The following is a 24605-nucleotide window of genomic DNA, read 5'->3' on the forward strand; positions in this document are numbered from 1 at the left end:
AAAAGTGACTTCTCCTTCTTCAAATAATATTATACTATTTTTATATCATCATTATTGAAGAGAAAGAAACACTATAACTACATTTTTTTTAAAAATGGAGGTCATTTAAATTTGGTGAGAGAAAATTTTGATTAAAATAATATAAAATTATTTATATTTGAAGAGAGCTTATTTTAGAAAAATCTTTTTTTTTTACTCTTTTATTTACCAAATAGGTAAGCAAATAAACATTTGAAGAGTGAAATTAAACAAGTCTTTTGATGATGCACTAATAAATCATTTATATTACAAACTTTGCATCTAAATTTTGTAAGTCTTGCTTCACTTTTTCGATATTTAATGTGTACAAAACTCGATGGGCTTAATCAAGTGGATTTGAAATAACCTTTTTCGGCTAGTCACCTAAGTTTGAATCATAGAAAATATAGAGATTAAAAAATTGATTTGGCCGCTACTCGTATTACTATTGAGTGGTGATACTTGACCCACTCATTTTATCTTAGCAATTCGCACTAATCATTTTTATTCGAAGAATAATGTAATGCTTACTTAGGATACTTTCAGTTTGTATCTTAATTGATGTGGCAAATTATGTGTCACTATTTGACTGGTTCAAATGATAGTGAATTATTAAGTGATATCATTTTTAATTAAAATGGTGAATTTTGTTGATTACACATTAGTTGAAATACAAAATAAGTATCTCTAATGAGCAAGTATAGCACCATTCTTATTCTGGTTCTTGTTTTATCCTCATGCGAAATTACTTGAAAATATTTAAAAAGATAAATAGTATTTAAATACACCCGCATGATAATTTTTTTTTTAATTTACTGTTGTACCATCGCCGGATAAATCAATGCATTCCCCGTTCCGCGAATTTCTTCAATGTATAGCTCTAATTCCATAATAAGTCAGCATAGCAATTATTATTGTTACAAGTAAAATTAGCTGAGAAATATGAAAATAGAACGCCGTCCAAATGATGCCACCGCGCCAGCCTCCTTGCTTTTAAACATTGTGCAGAGATATCAAACCAACAGAAGTTACGAGAATTCATTTAACAGCAATCTGCGAGGTGCGTTCAAGTTTATTTTTAAATTTTTCAACTAAATGGTCAATAATAATTTATTGAGTAAAATTGTAAAAATAACAAACAATTCGAAGACTGTTTAACCTCAATCCATAAAATTCCAAATTCTGTAGACACACGCCACGCCGAAGAAAGCGATGGAGATCCAACAACTCAGAACCCACTGGTATTGATTCGCATGGAATTGGCACTTACCGACCATCAAATTCTTAATTCTTGGAGTGAGTCATTAACTTTATAATGTTTTAATAAAGTGCTTTTCTAATGATCTTTTATATTATTCTGCCGACTACGGATCAACCTTAATAAGGAACAGAAAGATTGTAAGAGATTTTTTCTTTTTCCTTCTTTGCCTTTCAATTAATTTTTCTTTTTAAGTTTTCAAGGTAGGATGTATAGAAAAAAGATAAATTTGATAAGTGTAAACCAGTGAGGCTAATTGACAAGTAGAGATTGGTGAGATAAAATTAAGGATCAAATATTAGAGATGCACCAACTTAAATAGACCCTAAAATTGACATAAGAATAGTAACTTACTGCAAACATATCATATGGCAGACTACCAACTCCACCAAAATTAAACAACTATTTTAGAGCCTTCACTTTATATGCAACAAAAATTTGGTGTTTAAGCTAATTAACTTATTAATTACCCATCAATTACTAAGCAATCGGGACCCCAAAAAATGATGCACATTTGTGTTTAACAAGATTAATTAAAAAAAAAAAAAAAAAAGGATTTGCTAGAAGATGATTCAATAACTTACTAGCACTCAAACTCGATACTCATTGGACTTGTTAGTAAAGGTTTCAATCTACTATGAATAAAGTTACAATGTGGGCAAATAGTAAAAAGCATGCAGCTCATCCTAGTCTCTGATGAGGGCGGGGGTGTCCTATGGCATGGCGTTCTTCATCTCTGCTTCCACAAAAGGCAAGTGCAGGACTTTTACTAAATCTTGAACAACAACAGGCAGCCCTATGATACGGCAAGGCTGCGGATGAACTGTACCAAACTTGCTATAAAATTTCTATTCCTCCTAATCTCCTGATACAAACATCTTCTGTTCGTAATACTTCTTCTCACTCACTGCTTTCTTCGCATTGCGTTTCTGCATTAAAACGAAGGAAATACAACTATGTAATCACTCTGGAAATCAAGAGAGCAGATGAAAGTATGTGCACATCACAACAAAGTTGGACTAAAATCCTGCATAAAGTACTATCGTTTCAAAAGATTTTAGTTGGGCCCTCCTTGACATATTTCTCCCATTGAAGGGCATGGAATATCAAATCCCAATCACTTTTGCTTGCATGACTAACGATTTGATGAATTTCGGGTCACTCATGTCAAGAAAAACAATTGCAAAAGAATAAGTATACCATGTAGGCCTCGTGATTGGCAATTATCCTTTGGGCCACTGATGTGGTGGTTATACTTTTAGGACTTTCAAGTAACTGGAAAATTCCCATGCTTTTGGCAACTTCATAAGGATCGCTTTGACCCTGCATTTGAAAAAGAATAAATAAAAGAAAGAAAGAAAATCCAATATTAATTATGGATGTAGCAAATACAATAGCTAATCAAGGGTAGGTAAAGAAATTGCAAGCTCACAGTCAATGGAGTGTTGGTCTCTGAAACTGTCCCATGCACAACCAAACAGATGTTGAAAGTGGTTATCTGGTAAGTTCAAAATAAAAATAACAAACCATGAAAAAAAAAATTAGTGAAAAAAGGAATTAAAGAATGTTGGTTAGAAATTACACAAACGACCAGAAAATGAAGAACTCTCAAGAGAGCACGGTGAGTTGTTGACATTGAAAGAAAGAATACAAAGAGAAACCAAAGCCCAGAACATATATTTCCCACCACGCATGATTGAAAAAGTAAAAGTGGCCAATTCATTACTTATGTTTCCGATTATATGGGGTTGCAAATTCCTTAAATATATGAAAAAATTGAATTAAAAATATATGACTAGTAGGAGACAGCAAACTTGATCTGCAGCATTATTCAAAGCCAGCACAAGTACTTCACGCAGATGACAAGCACAGACAATTTAGATGCAATACTCACCATGTCCTTAGTAACCTCCCAAGGTGCACCAATTATGACTTCATCAACATAACGACATGCCAACACACTAAGACTACGCTCATGTAGATGCATAATTGGGTGGTAGCTCCCTCTGTGCTCACTGCATGGAGAAGAAACTTATCATGCCATTTCTACAAATTTTTCACATGGTTATCTATGGCAAAAACATAGGCACACAGTGCATCAAATTCAGAAAGCATGCTAAACCTGAATGCAGAAACAAAACCATAATCAGAACTGAAATCAAGATTATAAACAAATTGAATTACCTCACTATCTGGTCAGTGTAAATGCCAACTAAAAGAAAGTCTCCAAGCTGCCTAGCCTTCTTGAGAATCTGAATAAGCACAAGAGAGTAAGCCAGAGCAGGCACAAAAAGTGACTAATGACAGAATGCTACAAATTAACCAAAGTCATTGAAATTCATATTCTCCAACTGTACTTTTATTCTATCATCTTAGATGCTGCCAATAAAGTTAAACCCAACGGTAACAAGAGCATCATATATCGTCGAGTGTGCCACAAAAAGGTATCAAACTTCTATGGCACGAAATCATGTTCTGTTTAAAACAAAGATGTCTTACCTATATTAAGGTTATTTCAGAATGCATGGGCAAAATCTAACTGTGGGAGCAGAAAGAAATGCTAAACAACAGAAAGGTGATATTTCAACAACAAAACATTTTGCCCAAAGAGGGATACTGCACAGTGCAGGGATGTAACCAGGTTTGATTTGAACTGGGCCAAATTTTTTTTCCACAATCTGATTTGTCTACAACTTTATCAATAAAACAAGAACTGCATCTCATTTCAAGGTACAAACTTGATAAGTTCATGTACTAACAACAACAATTAAACTTAATAAAGACTTGTTCACTCATGAACATTTTTGGATAGCACAGTATGTTGTAGAAGTAGCTTTCACTAGCACCTTGAACTCACAAAAGCATATTACGATTCAGTAAATAAGTTGAATCCACAATAAAATAATTTGAAAGCAAATTAACTGAAAAATGTTATAGAAGCTTTTTCGAAAAAGTGAAAGAGTGGGAGAAAGACTTAATCATAAAAATTTCTTCTGTTAAGATTTGTTCACTCAACTTTTATAATTACAAAGCAAGTACAATGAGAGACAAATGAAAATTGTATGGATATCAAATTAGCTAGTAATTTACAACTCCTAAAATATATAGGTCAACTTTGGAGGCTTGGCTGTGACATAGCAATTTCTTCCTAGCAACATTTTTCTTCATTCATTTCTCACAATTATAATTTAATGATAAAATGATGGTTGCTAGAATAGTTTCAAAATATTTAATACCTCAACATGTCCTGCATGGAAGAGATCAAATGCCCCATCAATGTACACAACACGAGCATTTGGACCAGGTCCCTGGATTAGACAAAAACGACAACACATTTATGCATGGAATCAATAATATTAACCAGATTTAATGCATGGAGGAGCAGAACTAGGAATATTATCATGAATCTGGAAATTCAATAATAAAATTGATATATCTTTTCTTTAAGATATGAGAAAAATTCATAAGGTAGCATGGGCGCATAGATGAAAAAGAGGGGAAAAAAATAATCTGTAAAGCTCTTCTGATAGTGGTCATACTTCACTGTATTTGCAACATGACAATTCAGAATGCAAGAAATACCTTGCAATTTGAAAACTGCACAATCCTTCGTGATGTTGGTAGAAATTGAGATAAATGGGCATCCTTAGATTGAATTGCTCTAAGAGGATCTCTTGGCAAGGATGCATTATTATGATCTTCACAAGCTTTTGTATCCTCCATTGACGAAAGTATCCTCCCTACATTTAAGGCACTTGAGCAATAATTAGAAACAGAAATGTCTATGTAACCTTCAATAAAATAAAGTGTTTGACCAATTGAACTAGAGCAAGAGTTGTTTACGGCAAGTCTTGAGTAAAATTATCGAGAGAAATAACTTCTGCTAGAAAGAGCTAAAGTGCATTAATCACATGTCCTCAGAGTCTGCATGAATTTGAGCTAATTTCATCAATAGCCTAAGTGGTACTGTAGTTATATCCCATTGTATCAACTACAAAATCCTGACTTTGTAACAAATCATTACTCACTTCTAACAAGAAGATTCATCAAGATAACTTTCAGTACCTACAATATCTGTGCTGGAGACACCTTCTGTGCGCTTAATCTGCTTGTAACGGCCAACTTTCTTTGCCAAGGCATAAGCATCAGTTCCATCTGGAAGCAGGCACGGATCATCACCATGAATAATATAGTCAATCTTGTGCTCGTTGAAGAGACGGTTCATGAACTGCTCAGTAATGGCATAAGGAGCATTGGCTATAACTTCATCCACCCACTTTAATCCACTAACAAGGGCCAGCCTAGAAAGTACTTCAAGCATTAGATCAAAAGAAGTATCTCATGGAATTTATATATAATAACCAAGCCATTCCGGAATTCTGGCAAATGAGCTGACCACCAAGAAGATGATTAAATCATATTTCAAATTTGCTGGTGTAACTAAACACTAATTACCCACCAAATCACTGATAGACATCTATACTTAATAATTTCTTTCACAGGGTTGAGCACATGACATATGTTTGTATCCTATAAGGAAGCATGTTACGTGTAAAAATTTTGAATCACTAAAAGTGTGCTTTAATTGTTATGTGTAAACATATCAGTTCTTCTATTTGGGCATCAACGTCCAAGGATTCTCAAGATTCCTCATTCTTTTTCATTCAGCTTGATTGGGTTGCAGCTTTGGATTGATTTTGTTGGGTTGGATTCTTATTCCAATGTCTTGGGTTTCAAGGGTTTCTTTTTTCAAAGTTTTGTATAGATTTTTGGTGTTATACATTGTAGGGAAGATTTAAGTTTGTGGACCTCTGGTTCACTTTTGTAATATTTATTCCGTTCCAATATTATATAAAAGTTTCTGTCTCCTATCCAAAAAAAAAAAAGATGTTATATTGGCAGAATTAAGGGTTAGAGAAAATAAATTTTATTTGATTCCTAGAATATCTTTTCAATTTGATGGCATACAAATTCGTTTTTTTTTTAATACGAATTTGTATTTTCAATACAACCATTCAAATTATAATTTTATGGGCTCCAAAGTGTGTATCAAGCCATTTAAGTTGAACGTTGTAACTTGAGAAGTTTATGTGTGACATCACTAGGTTTGTTATCTATAAAAATCAACTTACAAAGAATTTGGCTGGCTGTGATCTTCAACGGATACTAAATAAAACTTTATTTATTTATTCATCTATTTAGCTGAGAAACAAGAGAATATTTGTCAATTACAAGGATTTACAGATTATGAGACAAGAAATCTACGAAAACAAGGACAGATTGTCCAAGAGACAGAAACGGAACAAAAACCTTACAAAAAGTATGTCTAAAAGGCAAAAAGTTTACAGAATAAGAGGCATATGATGATTAAATCATCAAATAGTTTGCACCAAGGAAGACCCAAAAAAATTCCATGTAATGTTTCAAAAAGAAAAAGTGATGACTCCACCTCACCAGCAAATATAGTTATTCAAGTATTTTAATGATAAATTATCATATAAATTAATTTCTAGACAAGTTCACAAATTCATTAATCACAATGAAAAAACATGCATAAATATGCACATGGTGGATCCTAGTTTCCTTGTTGACTGAATTAGATTAACATTTATTTATATTTTTTTGATTCTGTGCTTAAATCTTAAAAACATATTCTATATTGAAATAACTTACAAGCTTACAGTTAAAAAAAAGGCTGACAGGCTTTACACACCCAAGAACTACAAATTAACAAAATATGTAGTCCAACTAAAAACACCAATATTAAAAGCATATAATATCAAAATGAAAAATATAGATGTAGAGCAGACTTTGAAAAGATAAAGACTTAAATCAGCACAGCAGGGGACGTTTAAAAAAAAAAAAGTGTTATCTAGCGACAAAAGCTAGGTCTATTTTACAAGAAATAATTTGGGCTTCATGGAGATGATAAGCTGACAAGATGTTTCATTTATTTGCTGCAGATTTTGCACTTATACTACACATCAAAATTTTAAGGCTGTTCCATATTGCTAGCTTTGATTAAACTTATCAAAAGAGAAAAATTAACAGATTCAGACATCCAGTAGATTCCTTAATCTCCACAGACAAGTTTACTCCATTTTAAGAAATGAAAAGTACTCAAAAAGAAATCTCAGTGAAGCAGAAGAAAGCAATCGAAAGCATAAATGAAATACCAAGAAGCTTATAAAAATAAAATTAAGGACTTGACATTTGAACCAAAATACAAGACAATATGAAGCAAATGGCAAATTGCAAGGTCTATATGATGAGTACCTCTCCTCCATTGATAAGACGGGGGGGCCCTTATTAGCAATGATCTCCTCATCACTGACCACACCGACCACCAGCTCATCTCCCAACGCCTTAGCCTGCCTCAGTGCATTGGCATGTCCATAATGCATAAGGTCAAAGCAGCCATCCATATAAACCCGCACACGTTTCTTCTTTCCGCATTTCTTTTTATGGAAGCAATCAGACCACAAATGGGGCAATGAAAAGACTCCAATTCCTCCAAAATAACTGGTGGACACGCCTAGCAAGGCTGCCGTGAGCATTAGACCTCCAAAGAAATGTGGGTAGTAATACAACCCATCCCAAATCCAACTGTTGCTCTCATACTCCATTGTCATTGTGCCGCCTCTTTCTTTCTACAGAGATCTCCGTAGCTCAATTTAGAGGAGACACAGATTCTGCAAAATTGATACTACATAAGCTGTTGACTACCCGCAAATTAATACAAAAAACAATATTTGTTATCAGGCAGTTGTTACAAATTACAATAATTGTAAAATTGAAAATCGAAAATTAGATTTAAATTATAATAATAGCAAGCATAGATTTGAAACAGAATTTACAACTCTATGCATCTAAAAACTAACAACTAAGGAGGGGGAAAAGGAAATTAAATGAACAAATTCTGAGATTATGAAAAGAGAAAGGAAAAAATTCTCAAGGAATAAACATCAGCAAAATTCAGATATAAAAATGAAGAATTTTGAACACTAAAAGCTGGATTTACCTGCAATATTCAAATCTGAAGCTTCCAGAAATTGCACTCAAAACAAAAAATAAATAAATAAAACAGGAACGAACGTACACAAAATTATATTTATTAAATGATGACAAATCGGAATCTAACGAGTAAAAGGTGAAATCCGAAACATAAATGAATTTGGAAAAATGATGGAAATGGGAATCAGGCTTACTAATTAAATAAAAATGAAGAGGAAGAAGAGGAAGAATGTAGATGAAAGAGATCGAATCCTGTTATTTTTTTATTTTATTTTTATTTTTAATTTTACCTGAATATATATAGCTTTGGTTGGTGCTTTGGTGTCTCCTCTTTCTTCTCCTTGAAAGCCCCCCCACACGGATTTTTCAGAGAAAAGGAGCTGTCTTAATCAAACGTTCCTTCTCTTTTTGTTTTGATTTTTTTTCTTTGTTGAAAAAGAATAAAATAAAATAATAATAAAATTTATTTTCTTAATAATTTTTTTCAAAAAATTGTTCGTTTGAGACTTTTGAGTTTATTATTCAATATTCATGCACTTGACGTTGGGATACGAGTATGACCCGTGTTTGTTAGTTAATCCTCCTCTGTCACCCGATCGGATCGCCCGGCAGTGGGTGACCCGACCCGAATTGTTAGTGACTCACACGCGGCAAAGTGGTGGTTATTGTTTTTGATAAGAGACAAGTCGACGAGGAGTATATGACTTGCAACGTCGCTAATTTTTGCTCTCTCTTTGGTTTCTCTACCAACACAAGCAGAAAGCACAAGACATGAGAATTGTATCTGCTTTGATTTGATTTTGGTTCAAACCAAAATACTATGAGAACTTCTCCGTAACTGTAGTTTTCAGAGGTGACGGAGGCCTAGATACTCAGGAGTAGCTTTTAGGGGATGTTGAAGTTGGTAAAGAGTTTCTAAGAAACGATAAATTAGGAGAAAAATTAAGTGTTTGTGAATATGTGAACTTATCTCTTTTGTAAGGCCAACTTGACCTTTTAAGTTGGAGTGGCACCCTTGAGAGCATTTTTGTATCCTTTTAGATACATGGCAAACCGTTATTGGTTATTTCCCTCCTTAGATATAAGTTTTAACGTTAATTTAGCTTTTCTTATTGAGGATTCTTAAGCATACTTGAATTAGACAACTATCCACTAGGGGAACAATCTTTATTGATAGTGTGTTTTTAATCCTAATTAGTCCATTTCAAATGAATCAATTGGGCTGAGAAGCACCTGATTTCACTAAATATGCAGGTAGATATATCTATGATCCCCTTTTTCTCAAATCTGAGTTTGGTGGCTTGTAAGAAGATATTTTGGAGATAGCCCAAGTGGGCATTGTGCTAAAATAACGTGTACTAGTACTGTTGGTCAGGTTATCATTGTTTTGTGGTCCTGATACTAACATGTGGATGCTTGGATAGACTATTGAAGGCATTTTCTGTTATTCTTAAATGATTTGGATAGCTGATGCGATCTTTCTGGGGTCTTCTCATTCTTCCCTTACCTCTGTAGCTTCCCTTTCATCTTTTAAAGGACCTTAAAAGTCATGAGTCATATTCCCCATGTGTCATGCCCTTAACACTTCTTGTCTACATTTTATCATGAATAGTATCCATATGAGCAACTTTCTATTTGTTGATAGAATGAATTGATTATTCTTGTATATTAAGAAAATGGCATGTTCTAATTATAGGAGGTGAATTTATTTTAGAGAAATTGTGGTATAAGTAGGCCTCATTTGCATTATATTCTTATGTTATATTTGTATAGTTAATTATTGCTATAATTATTGTTTCAGTTGTTATCTTTATTATTTGTTAAGTCTCAGCTTATGATTTGTAATTTCGAAATTTGTTCCTTCTATTCCATATGTTTTCTCATACACTTCGAGTTGAAAAGTCATTACTAGTTATTGAGCTATTAGAATAAAATATGGAAAAATAAATGTTATTTCTAAAAATTTAAGGCGATAAGCTTCGATCTTTATGAAAAATTATGATAGTTTTTAACATTTCTATTAAAAATGTTAAATTTCTAAAATTTAAGACTTTTATATTTAGTATTTTTCTAAGTATTAATAAATATTATTTTCTAAATATATAATTTAAATTAATCACAAAAAAATTAATACAATACAGTGCAATACCAAATACAGTATAATTGAAAAATTAATACAGTACATTATAGCACTAAACATTGTACAGTATTGTTCTAATACAGTGCTAATGCAATACAATATAATACAATACAGCGTACTTAGGTAGGGATGACAAACAACGGGCCTTGGCCGGGCTTTTTCAAGCCCATGTCCAGGCCCTCTGTCAGCTAAGTGTACGGGCCTAAGTCGGGCTCGGGCTGGGCTTGGGCTTTATTTATTTATTTAAAATTTTTAAATTATTGTAAATTTGAAATAAATTAATGATCAACAAGTTATTACAATCATAGATAAATTAAAGAAAATGAATATTTCAAATTAAAATAATAAATAAAGCAAATAAAAACTCATAACTTTAATTTTCTTTAATACTGATTTTTTAATTCAAACGGTCTCTTAATTAATTGACACAAAAGAGAGAATTTAGTATCATAATTTTAGTTTTTTTGAATCATAATTGATTTATAAGTTAAGAATTTTAGTTTTCTTTTTTATTTTTAAATTACTTTTCAATTTTAATTATATTATCTTAATTTATAAAATTATTTTTTAAAAAAAGTAGTGGGCTTGAGCTTTGTCCGATCTTTTTTTCTTGGGCCCTTGTCCAGGCCCTCATGGGTAAGGGCCGGACCTAAGCCCGCAGGCCCGGGCGGGCTTGGCCCGGCCCGGGTTTTTTTGCCACCCTTATACTTAGAGTGCATTTAGGAGCCCTCATAACAGTGTATTAAGATATTGTATTATATTAATATAATACTATATCATGTTTGGGTGCCATTAGGTATTGTATTACACCTCATTGTAATGTAGTAACACCCGCATAAACTAAATCAATGGGGGGTATGGTTTATGTGGGATTCTTACCATTTAACTAAACAAACACCAAAAAAAAATTTTGAAAAACACTAAATCACTGCAAACACCGCCGATTTCACCATCTCCATCCCTATTATGCTAGGTTGCTTTGCTGTGAGACACCTCGATTCCGCCACTATCCTGTCACACGAACTACAACTCCACCACCTTTGTCGGCCGACACTACGGCCCATTAACCACTGCGCAAGAACACTGTTTTACCGCCGTCATTTCTCAGGCTGGATCTTCAAGCAAGTTTGATTCCTAATTTATTTTTTATTTCTAAATTAGCGTTTGACTTATAAGTTAGGATTAAATTGGTTGGTGATGAGGTTTTTATTAATTATTTGTGTTGATGATAGGAAATATCAAACCAAAACAAATTACTTCAACTTTTTTATAAAATGAATTTCTAAATTTTCTGCAAGTTTTATATTTCTGAATATTTGCTAGTTCGAGATTAGCTTTTACATCATGTTTAATAATAAGCCAGCAAAAAGAGAGGAATAAAGGACCTGTTATATGTTTGTTGTGTGTTTACTGTATACTTGTTGTGTGCTAGGTGTTTGATATTTGTTGTGTGTTATGGATTTGTTGTATGTTGTGTACTTGTTATATATGCTATATATTTGTTGCTTGTTATATGTTGTTTGTTTGTTGTCTGTTTGCTATGTGTTTGTTATGTGTTGTGTGTTTGCCATGTGTTTGTTGTATGTTGTAAGTTTGCTATGTACTGTGTGTTTGCTGTATGATTTGTGGTGTTCTGTGTCCATGCTATATGCTATGCGCTTGCCATGTGTTTCCTGTATGTTGTAAGTTTGCTATGTACTGTGTGTTTGCTGTATGATTTGTGGTGTTCTGTGTCCATGCTATATGCTATGCGCTTGCCATGTGTTTCCTGTTTATTGTTTGTTATGATTTTATTGTTGTGTGTTTGCTATGAGTTTATTATTTGTTGTGTGTTACTATCTACTATGTGTTTGTTGTGTACGTGTGGTCATTGTGTTTGGTGTGTTTGACAGCTTTTGAATTGCATCAAATCTGCATAATATTAGTTGTTAGCATACATAACCAGTATCTTTGAGGAAATTTATCAAAATGGCCTACTAGCTGATTTTTTTTTTTTTTTTACTTGTTGTTTTAGATATGGACATGAGAAGAAAATTTTATTTTCTTCACATGGCAAATGAAATTGAGGTTCATGTCTATTATGATGTACTTTTTGTTAATAATGTTGATCCGAAGGTATAATGAAAGAAAAATTATCTATAGTCGTCCATTCCAAATTGCATGCTACTTGATTGCAATACTTAAAAAGTATTATCGCCAATAGTGACATACAATGTATAAATCAACTAAAAATGGATAGAAGGACATTTGCCTACTATGTGAGCTACTTCGGTCGAATGGAGGACTAAAGGCTAATGGTTCATTGACTGTTGAAGAGAAGTTTGCATGTTCTTACACACTTTGTCTAACCATGTTAGGAATCGCTCAATTGGCAGTAGGTTTCTTAGATCTGATGAAACTATTAGTAGATACTTTAACTTAATGTTAAATAGAGTGTTACAGCTGCACAATGTATTATTAAGGGCACCAGAATCTATATCAAAGAATTGCACTGATGAAAGATGGAAGTAGTTTAAGGTATATTTTCAATTACTTATATTTGATTATATCTACTGATAATTTAATGCTAGTTAAATTTTCATTTGTTTTATGTCTATAGAACTACTTGAGGCATTGAATGGAACTCATGTTAGAGTCTGTGTGCCAAAAAAGGATAAGCCAAGATATCAAACAAGAAAGGGTAAGATTGCTACTAATGATGTGAAGGTATGTTCATGAGATACGAAATTCATCTTAATGATACCCAAATAGGAAGGTTCTACCTTTGACTTAAGAACACTTCGCGATGCTTAAATAAACTGGCTGGTTTAAAAGTTCCAACAAGTATTACTTATTCCAAAAAATTAATTTAATCAAATTAAATATTCAAGAACAAAATTATATTAATACTTATGTGAAATAAATAGGTTACTCGATCATGTTCCCAATCATCGCACAGGAAGAAATCTAAATCAGATGAACATATTGTTGTTGGCATTGACAAACTAGTTTTAGCATTTCACCAAGCCAACGTTGACATGTCTCAGAATATATTTAAAAGTAGTAAAGATCATGATTACATTAAGAAAGAGCTTGATTCAATGGGACTTTCTATACATGATGAGCTTATTGCCTTAAATTTAATGATAGAGAAATCTTTACAACCCACTTTATCGGTGATTATGTTATAATTATTGTATTACTTTATTTTTTGTGACTCTGTTGTAGTATATTCAAATTTTGGTTGAATCTTGTATGTTTTAACTATTTATTTATGTTGTGATAGTTTTTAGATTTTTTTTATTGAATTACTTGTTTCAATATTTACTTTACAAGTTATATACTTGGAAATTGTTGAAAAATAAATATCATGCTGTCGAAATTGTAAAATTTATTATGTTTTTTGAAGAATTATGGTTTTTTATTAAACAAAAAAATTAGTGTAAAATTTTAATATTTCTATCTTTATTATTTTTTAAGCTCTAATAAATATTATTTTCTAAATATTAATTTATCAAAAGAATTAATATAGTACAGTGCAGCACTAAACATAGTACAACTAAAAATTAATACATTACAATGCAACACCAAATATTATACAACATTATTATAATACAGTCTTAATCCAATACAGTATAATACAATACACTTATATTAAAATAATTTAATATAGCATAATATAATACAGTGTGTCAAACTTTAAGGGCGCATTAGACACATTACAATACACATTATATTATGTTGTATTGTATTATTTTAATGCAAGTGTATTCAGTTAGCACTGTATTATAATAATATTATACAACATTTAGTGCTACAGTGACTTGTATTAATCTTTTTTAGATTATTTTAAATTATATATTTAGAAAATAATCTTATTAAAACTTAGAAAATCCAAAATATAGAATCTTAAATTTTAGAAATCTAACATTATTTTTTAATATAGATATTGAAAAAAATATCATAATTCTTCATAAATATCAAAGTTTATGGTATCAAATTTTCGGCGACATAACATTTATTTTTTCAATATTTTTCAAATATATAACTTATGAAATAAAGATCAATCAAATTTTAATCAAATAACTTATTAATAATCTCAAAACATAAATAAATAGTTAAAATATACTTAAAAATCATCTTTGATGAATAATAAATGGGAACATAGACATAGTCTTACCAAAATAGAAAAACGTGTCAAATGAAATTTTACACAAATCAATGATCATTGATTTAAAAAAAAAAAAAAGAGAGAGAAAACAAAAAACAAAAGTAGTACTAAATCAGATCCACCAAACGAGAAACTCAATTCCTTTCTCTTCTCAGCCCAAGTTCAAAGACAGCCCACAACTTTCTCATATATACGCCTCTCCTTTCCGCCCTGTGGTGGCCCTTTTGGCCTTTTCAAACAAATAATTTTAGTTGGAGCGTTTGGAGAGGGTTTATTTTTGGTCTGGTGCTTTTGCTTTCTATTTCTATTTTGCCTCATTGCACCACCCTCTCCCTTAATACCCTCTTCAACAAACCTCTTCTTTCTCTCTCGCTCTAGCCAGCTTCAACTTTCTTTGATCTAAAACAAAACATATTCCGGGAGAAGAAGCCACAATCAGCTAGTATCGCACGGTGGTGTCGTCACCTGCCAGCAACAAAAGGAAATGTTGTTCTTTAATATTGCAATCTAGTGAGTGGAAATGTATACTCTTTTTTGTTTTCTTTAATCTTTTGAGATTTCCCATCAAGTCTTAAAATTTCAAAGCTCTATGCCTCTATACTAAAACTACACATATGTTTTATAATTCAAGGGGTAAAAGTTCATTTAGTCCTTGTTTTTTTAAAAATACCTCGAAACATCCTTACTGTTAAAGTATTGATACACTTACCGTTACTTTTTATTTCTTTTGATTTACTTTTACAATACTATCATTTTATAATAATTTTTTTGTATAGACATTAATAAAAAGAAAATAATTAAATTACCAATTTAACCCTAAAAATAAAAATAAAATTATATTATTTTTTTTTGCAAGCACCATTTACACACTTGATAGTTTGCATAAAATTTTTGACAATTAAAAATTAATATAATTTTTTTTATTTTTTAGGATCAAATTAGTAATTTAATTATTTTCTTTTTATTAATGTCCATACAAAAAAAATCATTTTTATTAAAAGGATAATATTGTAAAAGTAAGCCAAAAGAAATAAAAAGTAACGGTAGGGTATCAATACTTTAACGGCAGGGATGTTTCGAGGTATTTTTAAAAATATAAGGACTAAATGGACACTAATCTTAAAATATAGGAACTAAATGAGATTTTACCCTAATTCAAGTATAACCGGCAAATGAAAACCTAAGCTGAACTTGCAAAAATGTAGAGAATTTGATATATAGAAATCACTGATGTTTCCAGAAAAGGCCTTGGTCTTCAAGTACCACAAGGTCTGCTGCATAACTAGACATTAATTCCAGTAAAGTCAGAAAATCGGGCTATTCTAGACTGTTTTATCTCCTAAACAACTGTGAAATGTCAACATTTGATATGTTTGAATGAACCCAATCCACAATTGCATTTCTAGAGTGCATGGTGTAAATCTATATATGCAAATATTTACATCCTCTACACGAGTAGCTAATGGACTAGTCTTTACTAACATTCTAGCAGCACAAATGATGAACATGTTCGATGAGCGTATACTTAGCTAGAGCATGCGCAGCTTTGGTTCCATTAGTTGTTTTTATTTTGTTAGATAGCAAGAAACCCGCATAAACCCGACCCCTCTACGGTTTAGTTCATGCGGATGCTGCCGTATTAATTTGGTATAATACAACACTTAATAAAGCTTAAATATGATATAGTATTACTGTAATACAATACAAACTCTTAATACAGCATTACGAGGTGTGCCAAAAATACCCCAAATATCAGTGCATTCTTAATGTTAATTTTAACAAATATCAATGCATGATTTACATAAAATATCAATACATGCTTATCATTAATTCTAATGCACGATTTAGTATTTAGTATTTTAAACTAGTTTTATTATTTTTATTATTATAGAACCATTTGGTTCTCTGCTAGCTTATTCACAAGGCATTTTCCTTATAAACTAGGTTCTTGAAGTAGATTTAGTCAAAAGTTCAATACGAATCCAGTTTCACTTTAGCCAATTCGTACTTTTTAAATCATAATCTATAGTGGTTGTACCAACATAAGTCCTTGGAATCCACCATAATATACGTATCTTATTGGCTGGAGTGGGTAATTGGGCCTAACATTGATTTTTAGGTGGTAACGTATTCTAACCAATATTTTAATCTGAGTCTTCAATGCAAACCCTTGAAGATAACTGTCCCAGGTTTGTAACTTTAGTCTTTCTAAATTGATTAAAAAAAATCGTAAAAAATAAATTCATACTCTAAAAGGGGAGCTAATTGGCCATGGCCATTCTCCATGCATTCAACACAGATATGCGTCCATCAATTGGACTATTGTCCCAGCGCTGCAAAATAGCTCATACCAAATCATCAAAATGGCTGACTACGGTACCCAAGGTACGGTACGCACAGTTTAGGTGCCAAGGCTATGAGATACGATAGTCCCAACTAGTTGGACCCAAACAAAATTCATTGAAAACCAAGAAAAGAAAATATAATAAGATTAAATTGGTTGTGAAAGTAGGGTTTAGCTGGTCATATTAGTTATGGCTAATTGGCGATAAGCAAAGAAACTTGAGAATACTTCCTTTCCTTAAGCCAACTTGTTACAATTAACATTTAGATTTCTTATACATCCACTGGCCACAGTTTGTTTAATGCTACAACAGTCTAAAAGAAACGTAATTTACAATTCCTCCAATGCTATGGTGGGAAAACTCTTAACAAGGAAATGACTGGATTTCCCAGCAGAAGAATAGAGGCCACCCCAACCCATAAACCAGAGATCTGAACCACAGAAGAATCGGAAAGCACAATAACACACCTATATTTGACATTTGAATGGGCAGAAGCCTGGCTGATTACAATAAATAATATCACCCAAGCCAATGCAAATTTAGCAAAGAATAGAATGAGTGAGATTATATTACAAAAATTGGAACTCCATGAACGACAGGCTATGCAGGAAGAGAGCTAGAATGCTCAGGGGTAGCACCTTGAAGAGCATTTCTATTGATGAGCTACTCATATTCAGCTGACCGGCATTCATGAACTGGTCCTTACCAGAAGTTATGGAGACATTTACCGACAAAGAACCTGGAATGAGAAATTCAGTTATGTGCTGGTTGCTAATTTGAGGTTCTTCCATGTGGCAAGAAAGCTAGAAAGGGAAAGACATTTAATTTTATTATCACTTGAACTTACAGTCATAGTTAGCCCATCCTACTCGTTGCCGAGCTAGATCATAAACAAAGATCTTATCTTTCAGAACAAGATCTGCAAAATCAAGAAATCAACAAGAACATAAATTTCACAGTGAAGGCACCGAGATGTCCATTGGTAAGGACACATAGGAAAGTGATTTAAGATAATAATGAAAATACCACAATTGTGACGGCATTCGTATTTAAGCACATTGCATGAACAGAATGATTATGACAGAAAATTCCCGAGTTTCTTTATTTAAGCAAAGCAGTTCAATAATTAGTTAGAAAGCCTGGTTTCTAATATTTTAGAGCTTAAATACTACAACTGTACCCTTATCAAAAGTGTTTGGATCAACAGGTAGCTTAACGTGGTATTAATGCTGGTTTGACCAAGTGGCTTAAGTGGTTTTGTGTTTGAATCTCCCAACTGCTGACCAAGTGACTAAGTGGTTTTGTGTTTGAATCTCCCAACAGCATCACATTAATTATATTATAATATTATAAACTGCTCATACTGGAAGAAGTCTCTTTGTGGTCTCATTTAGGGGGAAGAAGATTTTGTGTTTGTAATTTTTTTTTTTTTGGTCCAGGTTTTCTTTATTTATATGCCTTGCATGCGAGGGGAATGTTAGAACTTAAAATAAAAATTTTGGGCTCCTATAATCTAAAGATTTTAGGTAAAGAGATAACAGTGATACAGAACTAATCTCTTGTAACTTTCAATGTAAGCAGACCACAGAAACTTTCAATGTAAGCAGACCACAAACAAGGTTTAAAACAATCAACACATTCATCTACTTCTTTTAAAAGACAAACTAAAAATTTATAGGGCCTGTGATTTAAGACCAAGTCAGAAAGTCCAAGGCATGTTGAATTGAATGTGTGGATCTAACACACTGTACGGATCTGAAATATCCAGGGTTTCCTCAACAAAATGATTGCAGGGACTTTTGCCTTTTTATTTGGATATCTGAAGCTGATGTGACTTAAGAGTCAAGGCCATATTTTTTGTCTTAGTTTGAAAATCATGAAAACCATCACAAATTTACCCACATGCGTTGACTTCCTACAAAATGGTCCTCTAAACCAAAGATTAAGGACTAAATAGACATGGATAAAAAGCATTTTAACTTGAGACAACAGTTTTGCAGAAATGAGCTGCTTTTCTAAAGGAAAGTTCAGCATCATGGAAAATTAATTGAATTTTAATTAGTAATCTAACTGATCAGCTCAGACTTTCTGAATATCAATTATGCATGCTTAGTATGAGTGCAAGTGCAGCCTCTACAGAAAGCACATATCTAGTTGAACATGCCTATGGTTATATGAACTTTAACAATATTGGAATATGGATATTTTACTAAAGATATATATAATAAAGAATCAAAAAATAAAAGGACAGAAAGAAAAGAAAACACACACATTTGCACACATGCACAGCAACTTCAGCTGTAATTACAAGACTATCACTAACTCAAACTCTAATTGTCTGAAAATAATTAAAACTCAGACTTCAGACAAAAAACAAACAAGCCATCAGTAATCATCCAAACTGAATGAGATGATAGAACAGGAGTATTTATCTATTCACACAGACTAAGCATTCTTCATTATGTAGTTGCAGTATGCAGAGGCAATAAACAATTACTGTACATAGAAAAGGCAATGCAACAAACAGGGAAAAGATACATTAGAAGTCTGAAGCAAGCAATACGATGCACATACACAGAAATCAAACAATTACTGCCAAGTATAAAAACAAAATAAGTTGTCGCAACATACAGGAAAAATATACAATAGTTGTAGTCAGTCAATTGGACAATGCTAAAAATTGAATGCCTTAAGCCTAGTGAAAGAATAGTTCAGAGTCTTACCTCCTAAAATTGATACTCCTCCTGGACTTTTCTCAAAACCAATGCACCACATTGCAGCACCATCCTGAAATAAGAAAGCATCAAAATCAACTTTCTTTAACAGCTTGACATTCACAAGAATCATATCTGATTTGTTAATTTTGCAGATTAGAATTGCAAAAGAGATGGGAGAAAAACTCACATAGAAACCAAGATGTATAAGGTACTCCTCTGGTTTTAAAACCATGGATGCACCACCCTCAAAATTTAAACTGACCTGAGGAAATATCTCAGATACACTGGGTACAAATACCAAAATGTATCTCCATTCAGATTTTCAGAAGAAAAAAGAAAGAAATAGACAAAATATTAAAGAAAATAAAACCTTTCTTCAGATAAATACAACTGTTATATAACACTTGAAAATAATTCTTCAGATAAAAACAACTATCATATAGTACTTGATGCGTGAAGTCTTAGAATGAACCTGTTGGAGACAAGGTAACACTGTTTTCCTTTAGACATGGTTGGAGTCACAGATTGTGAAACAGTGGCAGTTATCTAAAATTCAAACAGTAGAGAAGCTTCAGAACTTATTAGAATTTATTTTAACAAAACTTTGCCTACTACATGGAAAGGCAGCTGGCAGCTAGCAGCATGCAGCATGCAGAGTAAAATCACCCAACTGATGAGCAAACAATCTTTGTCTTTTATTATTATTATTTTTGGTTAAATTTGCTTTCTGTTATAATGAGACCACAGCATGCAAGCACTTCTCAAGTGACTCTCAACATGGTTTTTGGATCCTACAAAAGATATTAAAATATGTAAACAAACAAATAAAGGAGCATCCCAAATTCACTCTAATTTCATCTACTCCCTTTCCAAATTTTAAGATAGTACAAGTTTCAAAATATAAGGGTTCAGCAGATGTATTAAAAAAAAAAAATTTAATGGATTATCACCTCAACATCAACTAGGTGAAAAAGGAAAAGTAGATGAAAAAGCCCAAGTTACAGTGATAAGTAAATTTATTTTGTTCATCAGACAGTGGTTTATGTAAAAAACATTGTTATGAGCTGAGCAATGAGGTTAAGGACAATGAAATTATTGCTGAATGGCCAATCATAGAGCCCTATATCCTGTCAAATAATTTTTTCAGAGGGAGAATCTTAGGAGAAAAGGCATCAGAGTCAAACATTGATCAACTTATACTAGTTCATGTCAGCACAATTACTGAATGACTGAAGAAAAGAAAGAAAAAGACCAACTTACAGCACTAACAAAAGGATCAAAAGCTTCTTCCACGAGGTAAGTCAAAGTTGTTCCAGAGTCCACAATAGTTTCGCGATTATTTGATGCAGCAAATGCTGCCGGATCAATAGACAACAATTGTCCATTGACAGTAATGCCGTGTAGATTTAAATTATAGTGTGGCCTGCAAATTTCAAAAAAGAGTCAGTCAAACTAAATGCAAAATTAGTTTGACATGTCATTAGCAAGATGAAGATGTATCACATAAATACTCATGTGGATATGAATTATAAGAGCAGAAAACTAAGGCATTATTAAAGACACTGACATACAATATGTAAGAATAATATTTCCCTGCCCCATAAAATAACATTTTCAGGTTAACTAAGTTTTCAAAATCCAAATGTTTGTGAGGTAAGATTGAAGTTAGGTTCACATTTTAAGAAGAAAAGTAAAGAATGACCTTAGATGTCTTTTAATAGGAGAACCTTTTACTATTTTTCTAAGACCTGGCTTTCCTGGAAATTGTGATAGTTAAACTACCACTATGTAATGAATTTTCATAATATCCAAGCACATAATATGAATAACACAAAGACAAAGGGCATTCTAGTTTCCAACATGTCACCAAACCATCAAAACCTTTCAAGAAATAACATTTAAAACATAACAAATCTGTCAAGCTTCATAACCATACAAATATAACCATTCAAGGTCAGTCCAAAAGCAAGCACAGTCTGTCATGTAAAATCAAGCCAAACCAACAAAAACATGCATATAACAGTGTCATACTGCTCTTGACAGACCATTCATTAACATTCTCAAAGTATTAAATGACTAAAATACTTCTTATCTAAGCAAAGTTAAACCGAAGATGTTTGGCCGGAAGACGGTTGAATTTTTTTTTCTTTTCTTTTTTTTTTTTGGGAAGCTCCGCTAATCTGAATGACTGTCTTTTCATGGTAATTAATCTGCACGAATTTAACCCATACAGTAGTCTGCAAATGAAAATTACCCCAAAAGCATGATCCCCATCATGTCAGCAGTTAAAACCAGAGAAATGTTTGCTCTTAAAGAAGAATTCACCTTAGCATTAGAACTATTCAAGTTCTCCGCGAAGTGTTTTCAACTATAATCACATATAACCCATTCAAGCAACAGCACAAATCCAAGTTCGAAAACATAACCATATATCTAGAGGTTAGCTTAACTAACAAAAAGAACAAAAAATGAAACCAAATTTGATTTTACTGGTAGAGACACATAAGATAAAATATAGGTATTTTTAGTTTATTGATTCGTAACTTCATTTGAATATAAACCACGGTTTGAACACAGTCTAAAAAGCAAAAGAATAGAAAAAGGAAAGCGTTGCCAGAAAAGAGGGACATACTTTGAAGGGACCAGTGGACTATAGACAATGCTCGGCTCTAAAATCTCACCAAGAACCAATATACCTCCTCCGTTCCCCTGTCCTTTCAAGCAATGAGAGAAAACTCTGGGTGTTATCCCTCGAGATGCCAACTGAGAAATAACAGACAGATCCCCTTGGCCAAAACCAAATATTCCATCAATTGCTTTATCTGTTTTAGACAAGTCCCCTGTCTGATAGGTGCTACACCTGGTTCCAACACCATCATTTCAAGCAAGTTATTAATGTAAATATGGGACTTCTAGCAGCTATGTTATCAATGTAAGTATAGATGAGTGAAGGGTGAATGAAAGTCATGACTCATGATAAGTCAAACATAAAAGCTACTGGATACAAACAAACAAGCATCAGCCCCATTTTCCAACGTTACCAGTTAAATCAAAAGGTGTCATCACTAATGTCAACCGTGCACCACAAGAAAAGTCAATGCATCAATGCAAATGAAATTGATGTGGGAGAGAATCAGTAATGTTTATGGAATGTCTGATCCACTGTCATGAAATTTTTACATGCACCATCATCAACAAGATGCAACATAGCACGTGTTATTTTATTTGAATAAGAATGGGGTATAATGAACATAAAAAGAGACTTAAATAGGAATGCTTCCCATCTCTTTTCTTCAGTGTTATGATCTATTTCTATTCCACATCATGTTCATGCAACTATTTATGAATGAGCCATAAGAACTCACCCAAAAACAATCAGAGCTGTAGAGTTGGCAATCAATGACTCCCCTAGAATAGCATCAAAATATAATGTATCATATATATAAGAACCAGATGTCCCACTTCCATCTCCATATTCGAACGAGTAACTGCACTGATTGCTCCCACTAGGACATTGAGTAGCCGTGGTTTGAATTTCTGAAGCACATAATGGGTCTGAACAAGAAACAATTCTAGCCGTTGATGAGCTGGAAGTATCAAAAAAATTTAGCTGAATCTGTAAAAAAAAAGGTGAAAAAATCCAAGAGATTTAACTGTAAGTTGCTATTATAGAATTCCAAATTGTTAAATTAAGGAGTTAATAGTAATGCAAAGAAACAGAATCGTACTCCGAGTCCACTGTTTTGAGGGCAATTACTGCAGGAACTGCAGGTAACCCACAATATGTCACTTCCAGTATCAATTTGCACATTGAATTCTTTGGGGGGAGAACCCAGCTTCACTTTTGTAAAATAAAGCCTAGAAAAACCGCGAACAGAGTAATTTAATACTATAATCAAGTCGGTGTATCTTAACACAAAATAAAGCCTAGACGAACCACGAACAGAGTCATTTAATACTGTAATCAAGTTGACGTATCCTAACACAACACTTCATTGTAAGATGGCACATTATGTTACCCCAATGGAAAAAAGAACAACACGAGAACTCAATATAGACAAAGTTAAAAAAGCCAATTATTCCACCAGTGACCACATGCATTGGAATCTTTTTGAGCAAATTTTTTTTCTTTTTGCCCACCTTCACATCATTCTAATTGAGATTCCAAATCAAACTACGAAAATTCTTTATATATACATACATAAGAAAATGATTAAAAACTGACTAAAAAGAAAAGAAAGAGAGACCAAAGAACAGCATTTGATTGCCAAGGTACAAAAATAAATAAATGAAAACTAGCCTAAAACTTACCAATATGAATCACTGCAAAGAGCAGCCCATTAAACACCTTTTAGCTTGGAACAAGAAGTGAAACCCAGATAATAAATATACCCACAAAATAACAACAAGGGTACAAGCATTAGCGAAGTACTCCAAAAAAAAATTCTTTTGATAACTTTTTTCAGTTAATAAAACAAACCCCACTAGAAAGAAACTACAAATTATAATTACAGAAACAAGACAAAAGAGAAAGAAAAAGAACAAAAGAGTGAGCAATGATAAATTTACCCAATGAGGAACGGATCGGAGGAGCCTTGAACTGGGAACTCAACAACGCCGCCAACAACGCCCTGCAAGATTCGAGAATGTCTAACTCGGTCACGAGCTCTGAGTTGACTCAGTTGGACTGGCTGGCTCAAAGGAAATGCCCTCTCTAGCGGGAGAACGACGCTGTACACAACCGACACCTGCACTAGAAGTGCTAAGACGGCCAAGATCAAGCCACGTGGGTTCCACATTTTGAACAAAGTCTTGGAGATCTTAAGGAGGAGCCCTTGAGCTTCTTGTTGTCGAGAGCATTGGATTTTATTTTGATTTTGATTTTTTATTTTGCGATTGAGAAAGCAAAGGACGCAAGAAAAAGTACTGTCGCCAGTTGCAGCACCAGACAAAGTACGAGCTG

The 24605-nt window shown here is 32.9% G+C and overlaps 2 protein-coding genes across 5 annotated transcripts; both read right to left on the reverse strand.

Annotated features, from left to right (window-relative positions):
- Positions 1-1711: 1711 nt before the first annotated feature.
- On the reverse strand, positions 1712-8743 carry LOC18038078 (ethanolamine-phosphate cytidylyltransferase). 3 transcript variants are annotated; one of them, XM_024181882.1, is made up of 10 exons: positions 8581-8743; positions 7553-7982; positions 5342-5577; positions 4859-5016; positions 4513-4584; positions 3461-3528; positions 3171-3291; positions 2709-2774; positions 2477-2599; positions 1712-2205 (listed from the first exon to the last, which is right to left on the reverse strand). In XM_024181882.1, the coding sequence occupies exons 2-10, from the start codon at positions 7906-7908 to the stop codon at positions 2134-2136; spliced, it is 1272 nt and encodes a 423-aa protein (XP_024037650.1). In that variant the 5' UTR covers positions 7909-7982; positions 8581-8743; the 3' UTR covers positions 1712-2133. The 3 variants fall into 3 exon arrangements, with proteins under 3 accessions (XP_024037650.1, XP_006428518.1, XP_024037649.1); XM_006428455.2 differs by having other exon boundaries at positions 7553-7968; positions 8581-8741; XM_024181881.1 differs by lacking the exon at positions 8581-8743 and adding an exon at positions 8298-8465 and having other exon boundaries at positions 7553-7968.
- Positions 8744-17378: 8635 nt separating this feature from the next.
- Positions 17379-24605, reverse strand: LOC18039520 (aspartic proteinase-like protein 2). 2 transcript variants are annotated; one of them, XM_006428456.2, is made up of 11 exons: positions 24212-24605; positions 23954-23965; positions 23371-23500; positions 23008-23258; positions 22275-22502; positions 20903-21065; positions 20115-20188; positions 19830-19926; positions 19649-19712; positions 17773-17844; positions 17379-17664 (listed from the first exon to the last, which is right to left on the reverse strand). In XM_006428456.2, exons 1-11 carry the CDS (start codon positions 24439-24441, stop codon positions 17495-17497), a joined length of 1491 nt encoding a protein of 496 aa, XP_006428519.1. In that variant the 5' UTR covers positions 24442-24605; the 3' UTR covers positions 17379-17494. The 2 variants fall into 2 exon arrangements, with proteins under 2 accessions (XP_006428519.1, XP_006428520.1); XM_006428457.2 differs by lacking the exon at positions 23954-23965.

This window comes from Citrus clementina, unplaced genomic scaffold, assembly GCF_000493195.1.
Source record: "Citrus clementina cultivar Clemenules unplaced genomic scaffold, Citrus_clementina_v1.0 scaffold_6, whole genome shotgun sequence".
Classification (NCBI taxonomy): domain Eukaryota; kingdom Viridiplantae; phylum Streptophyta; class Magnoliopsida; order Sapindales; family Rutaceae; genus Citrus; species Citrus x clementina.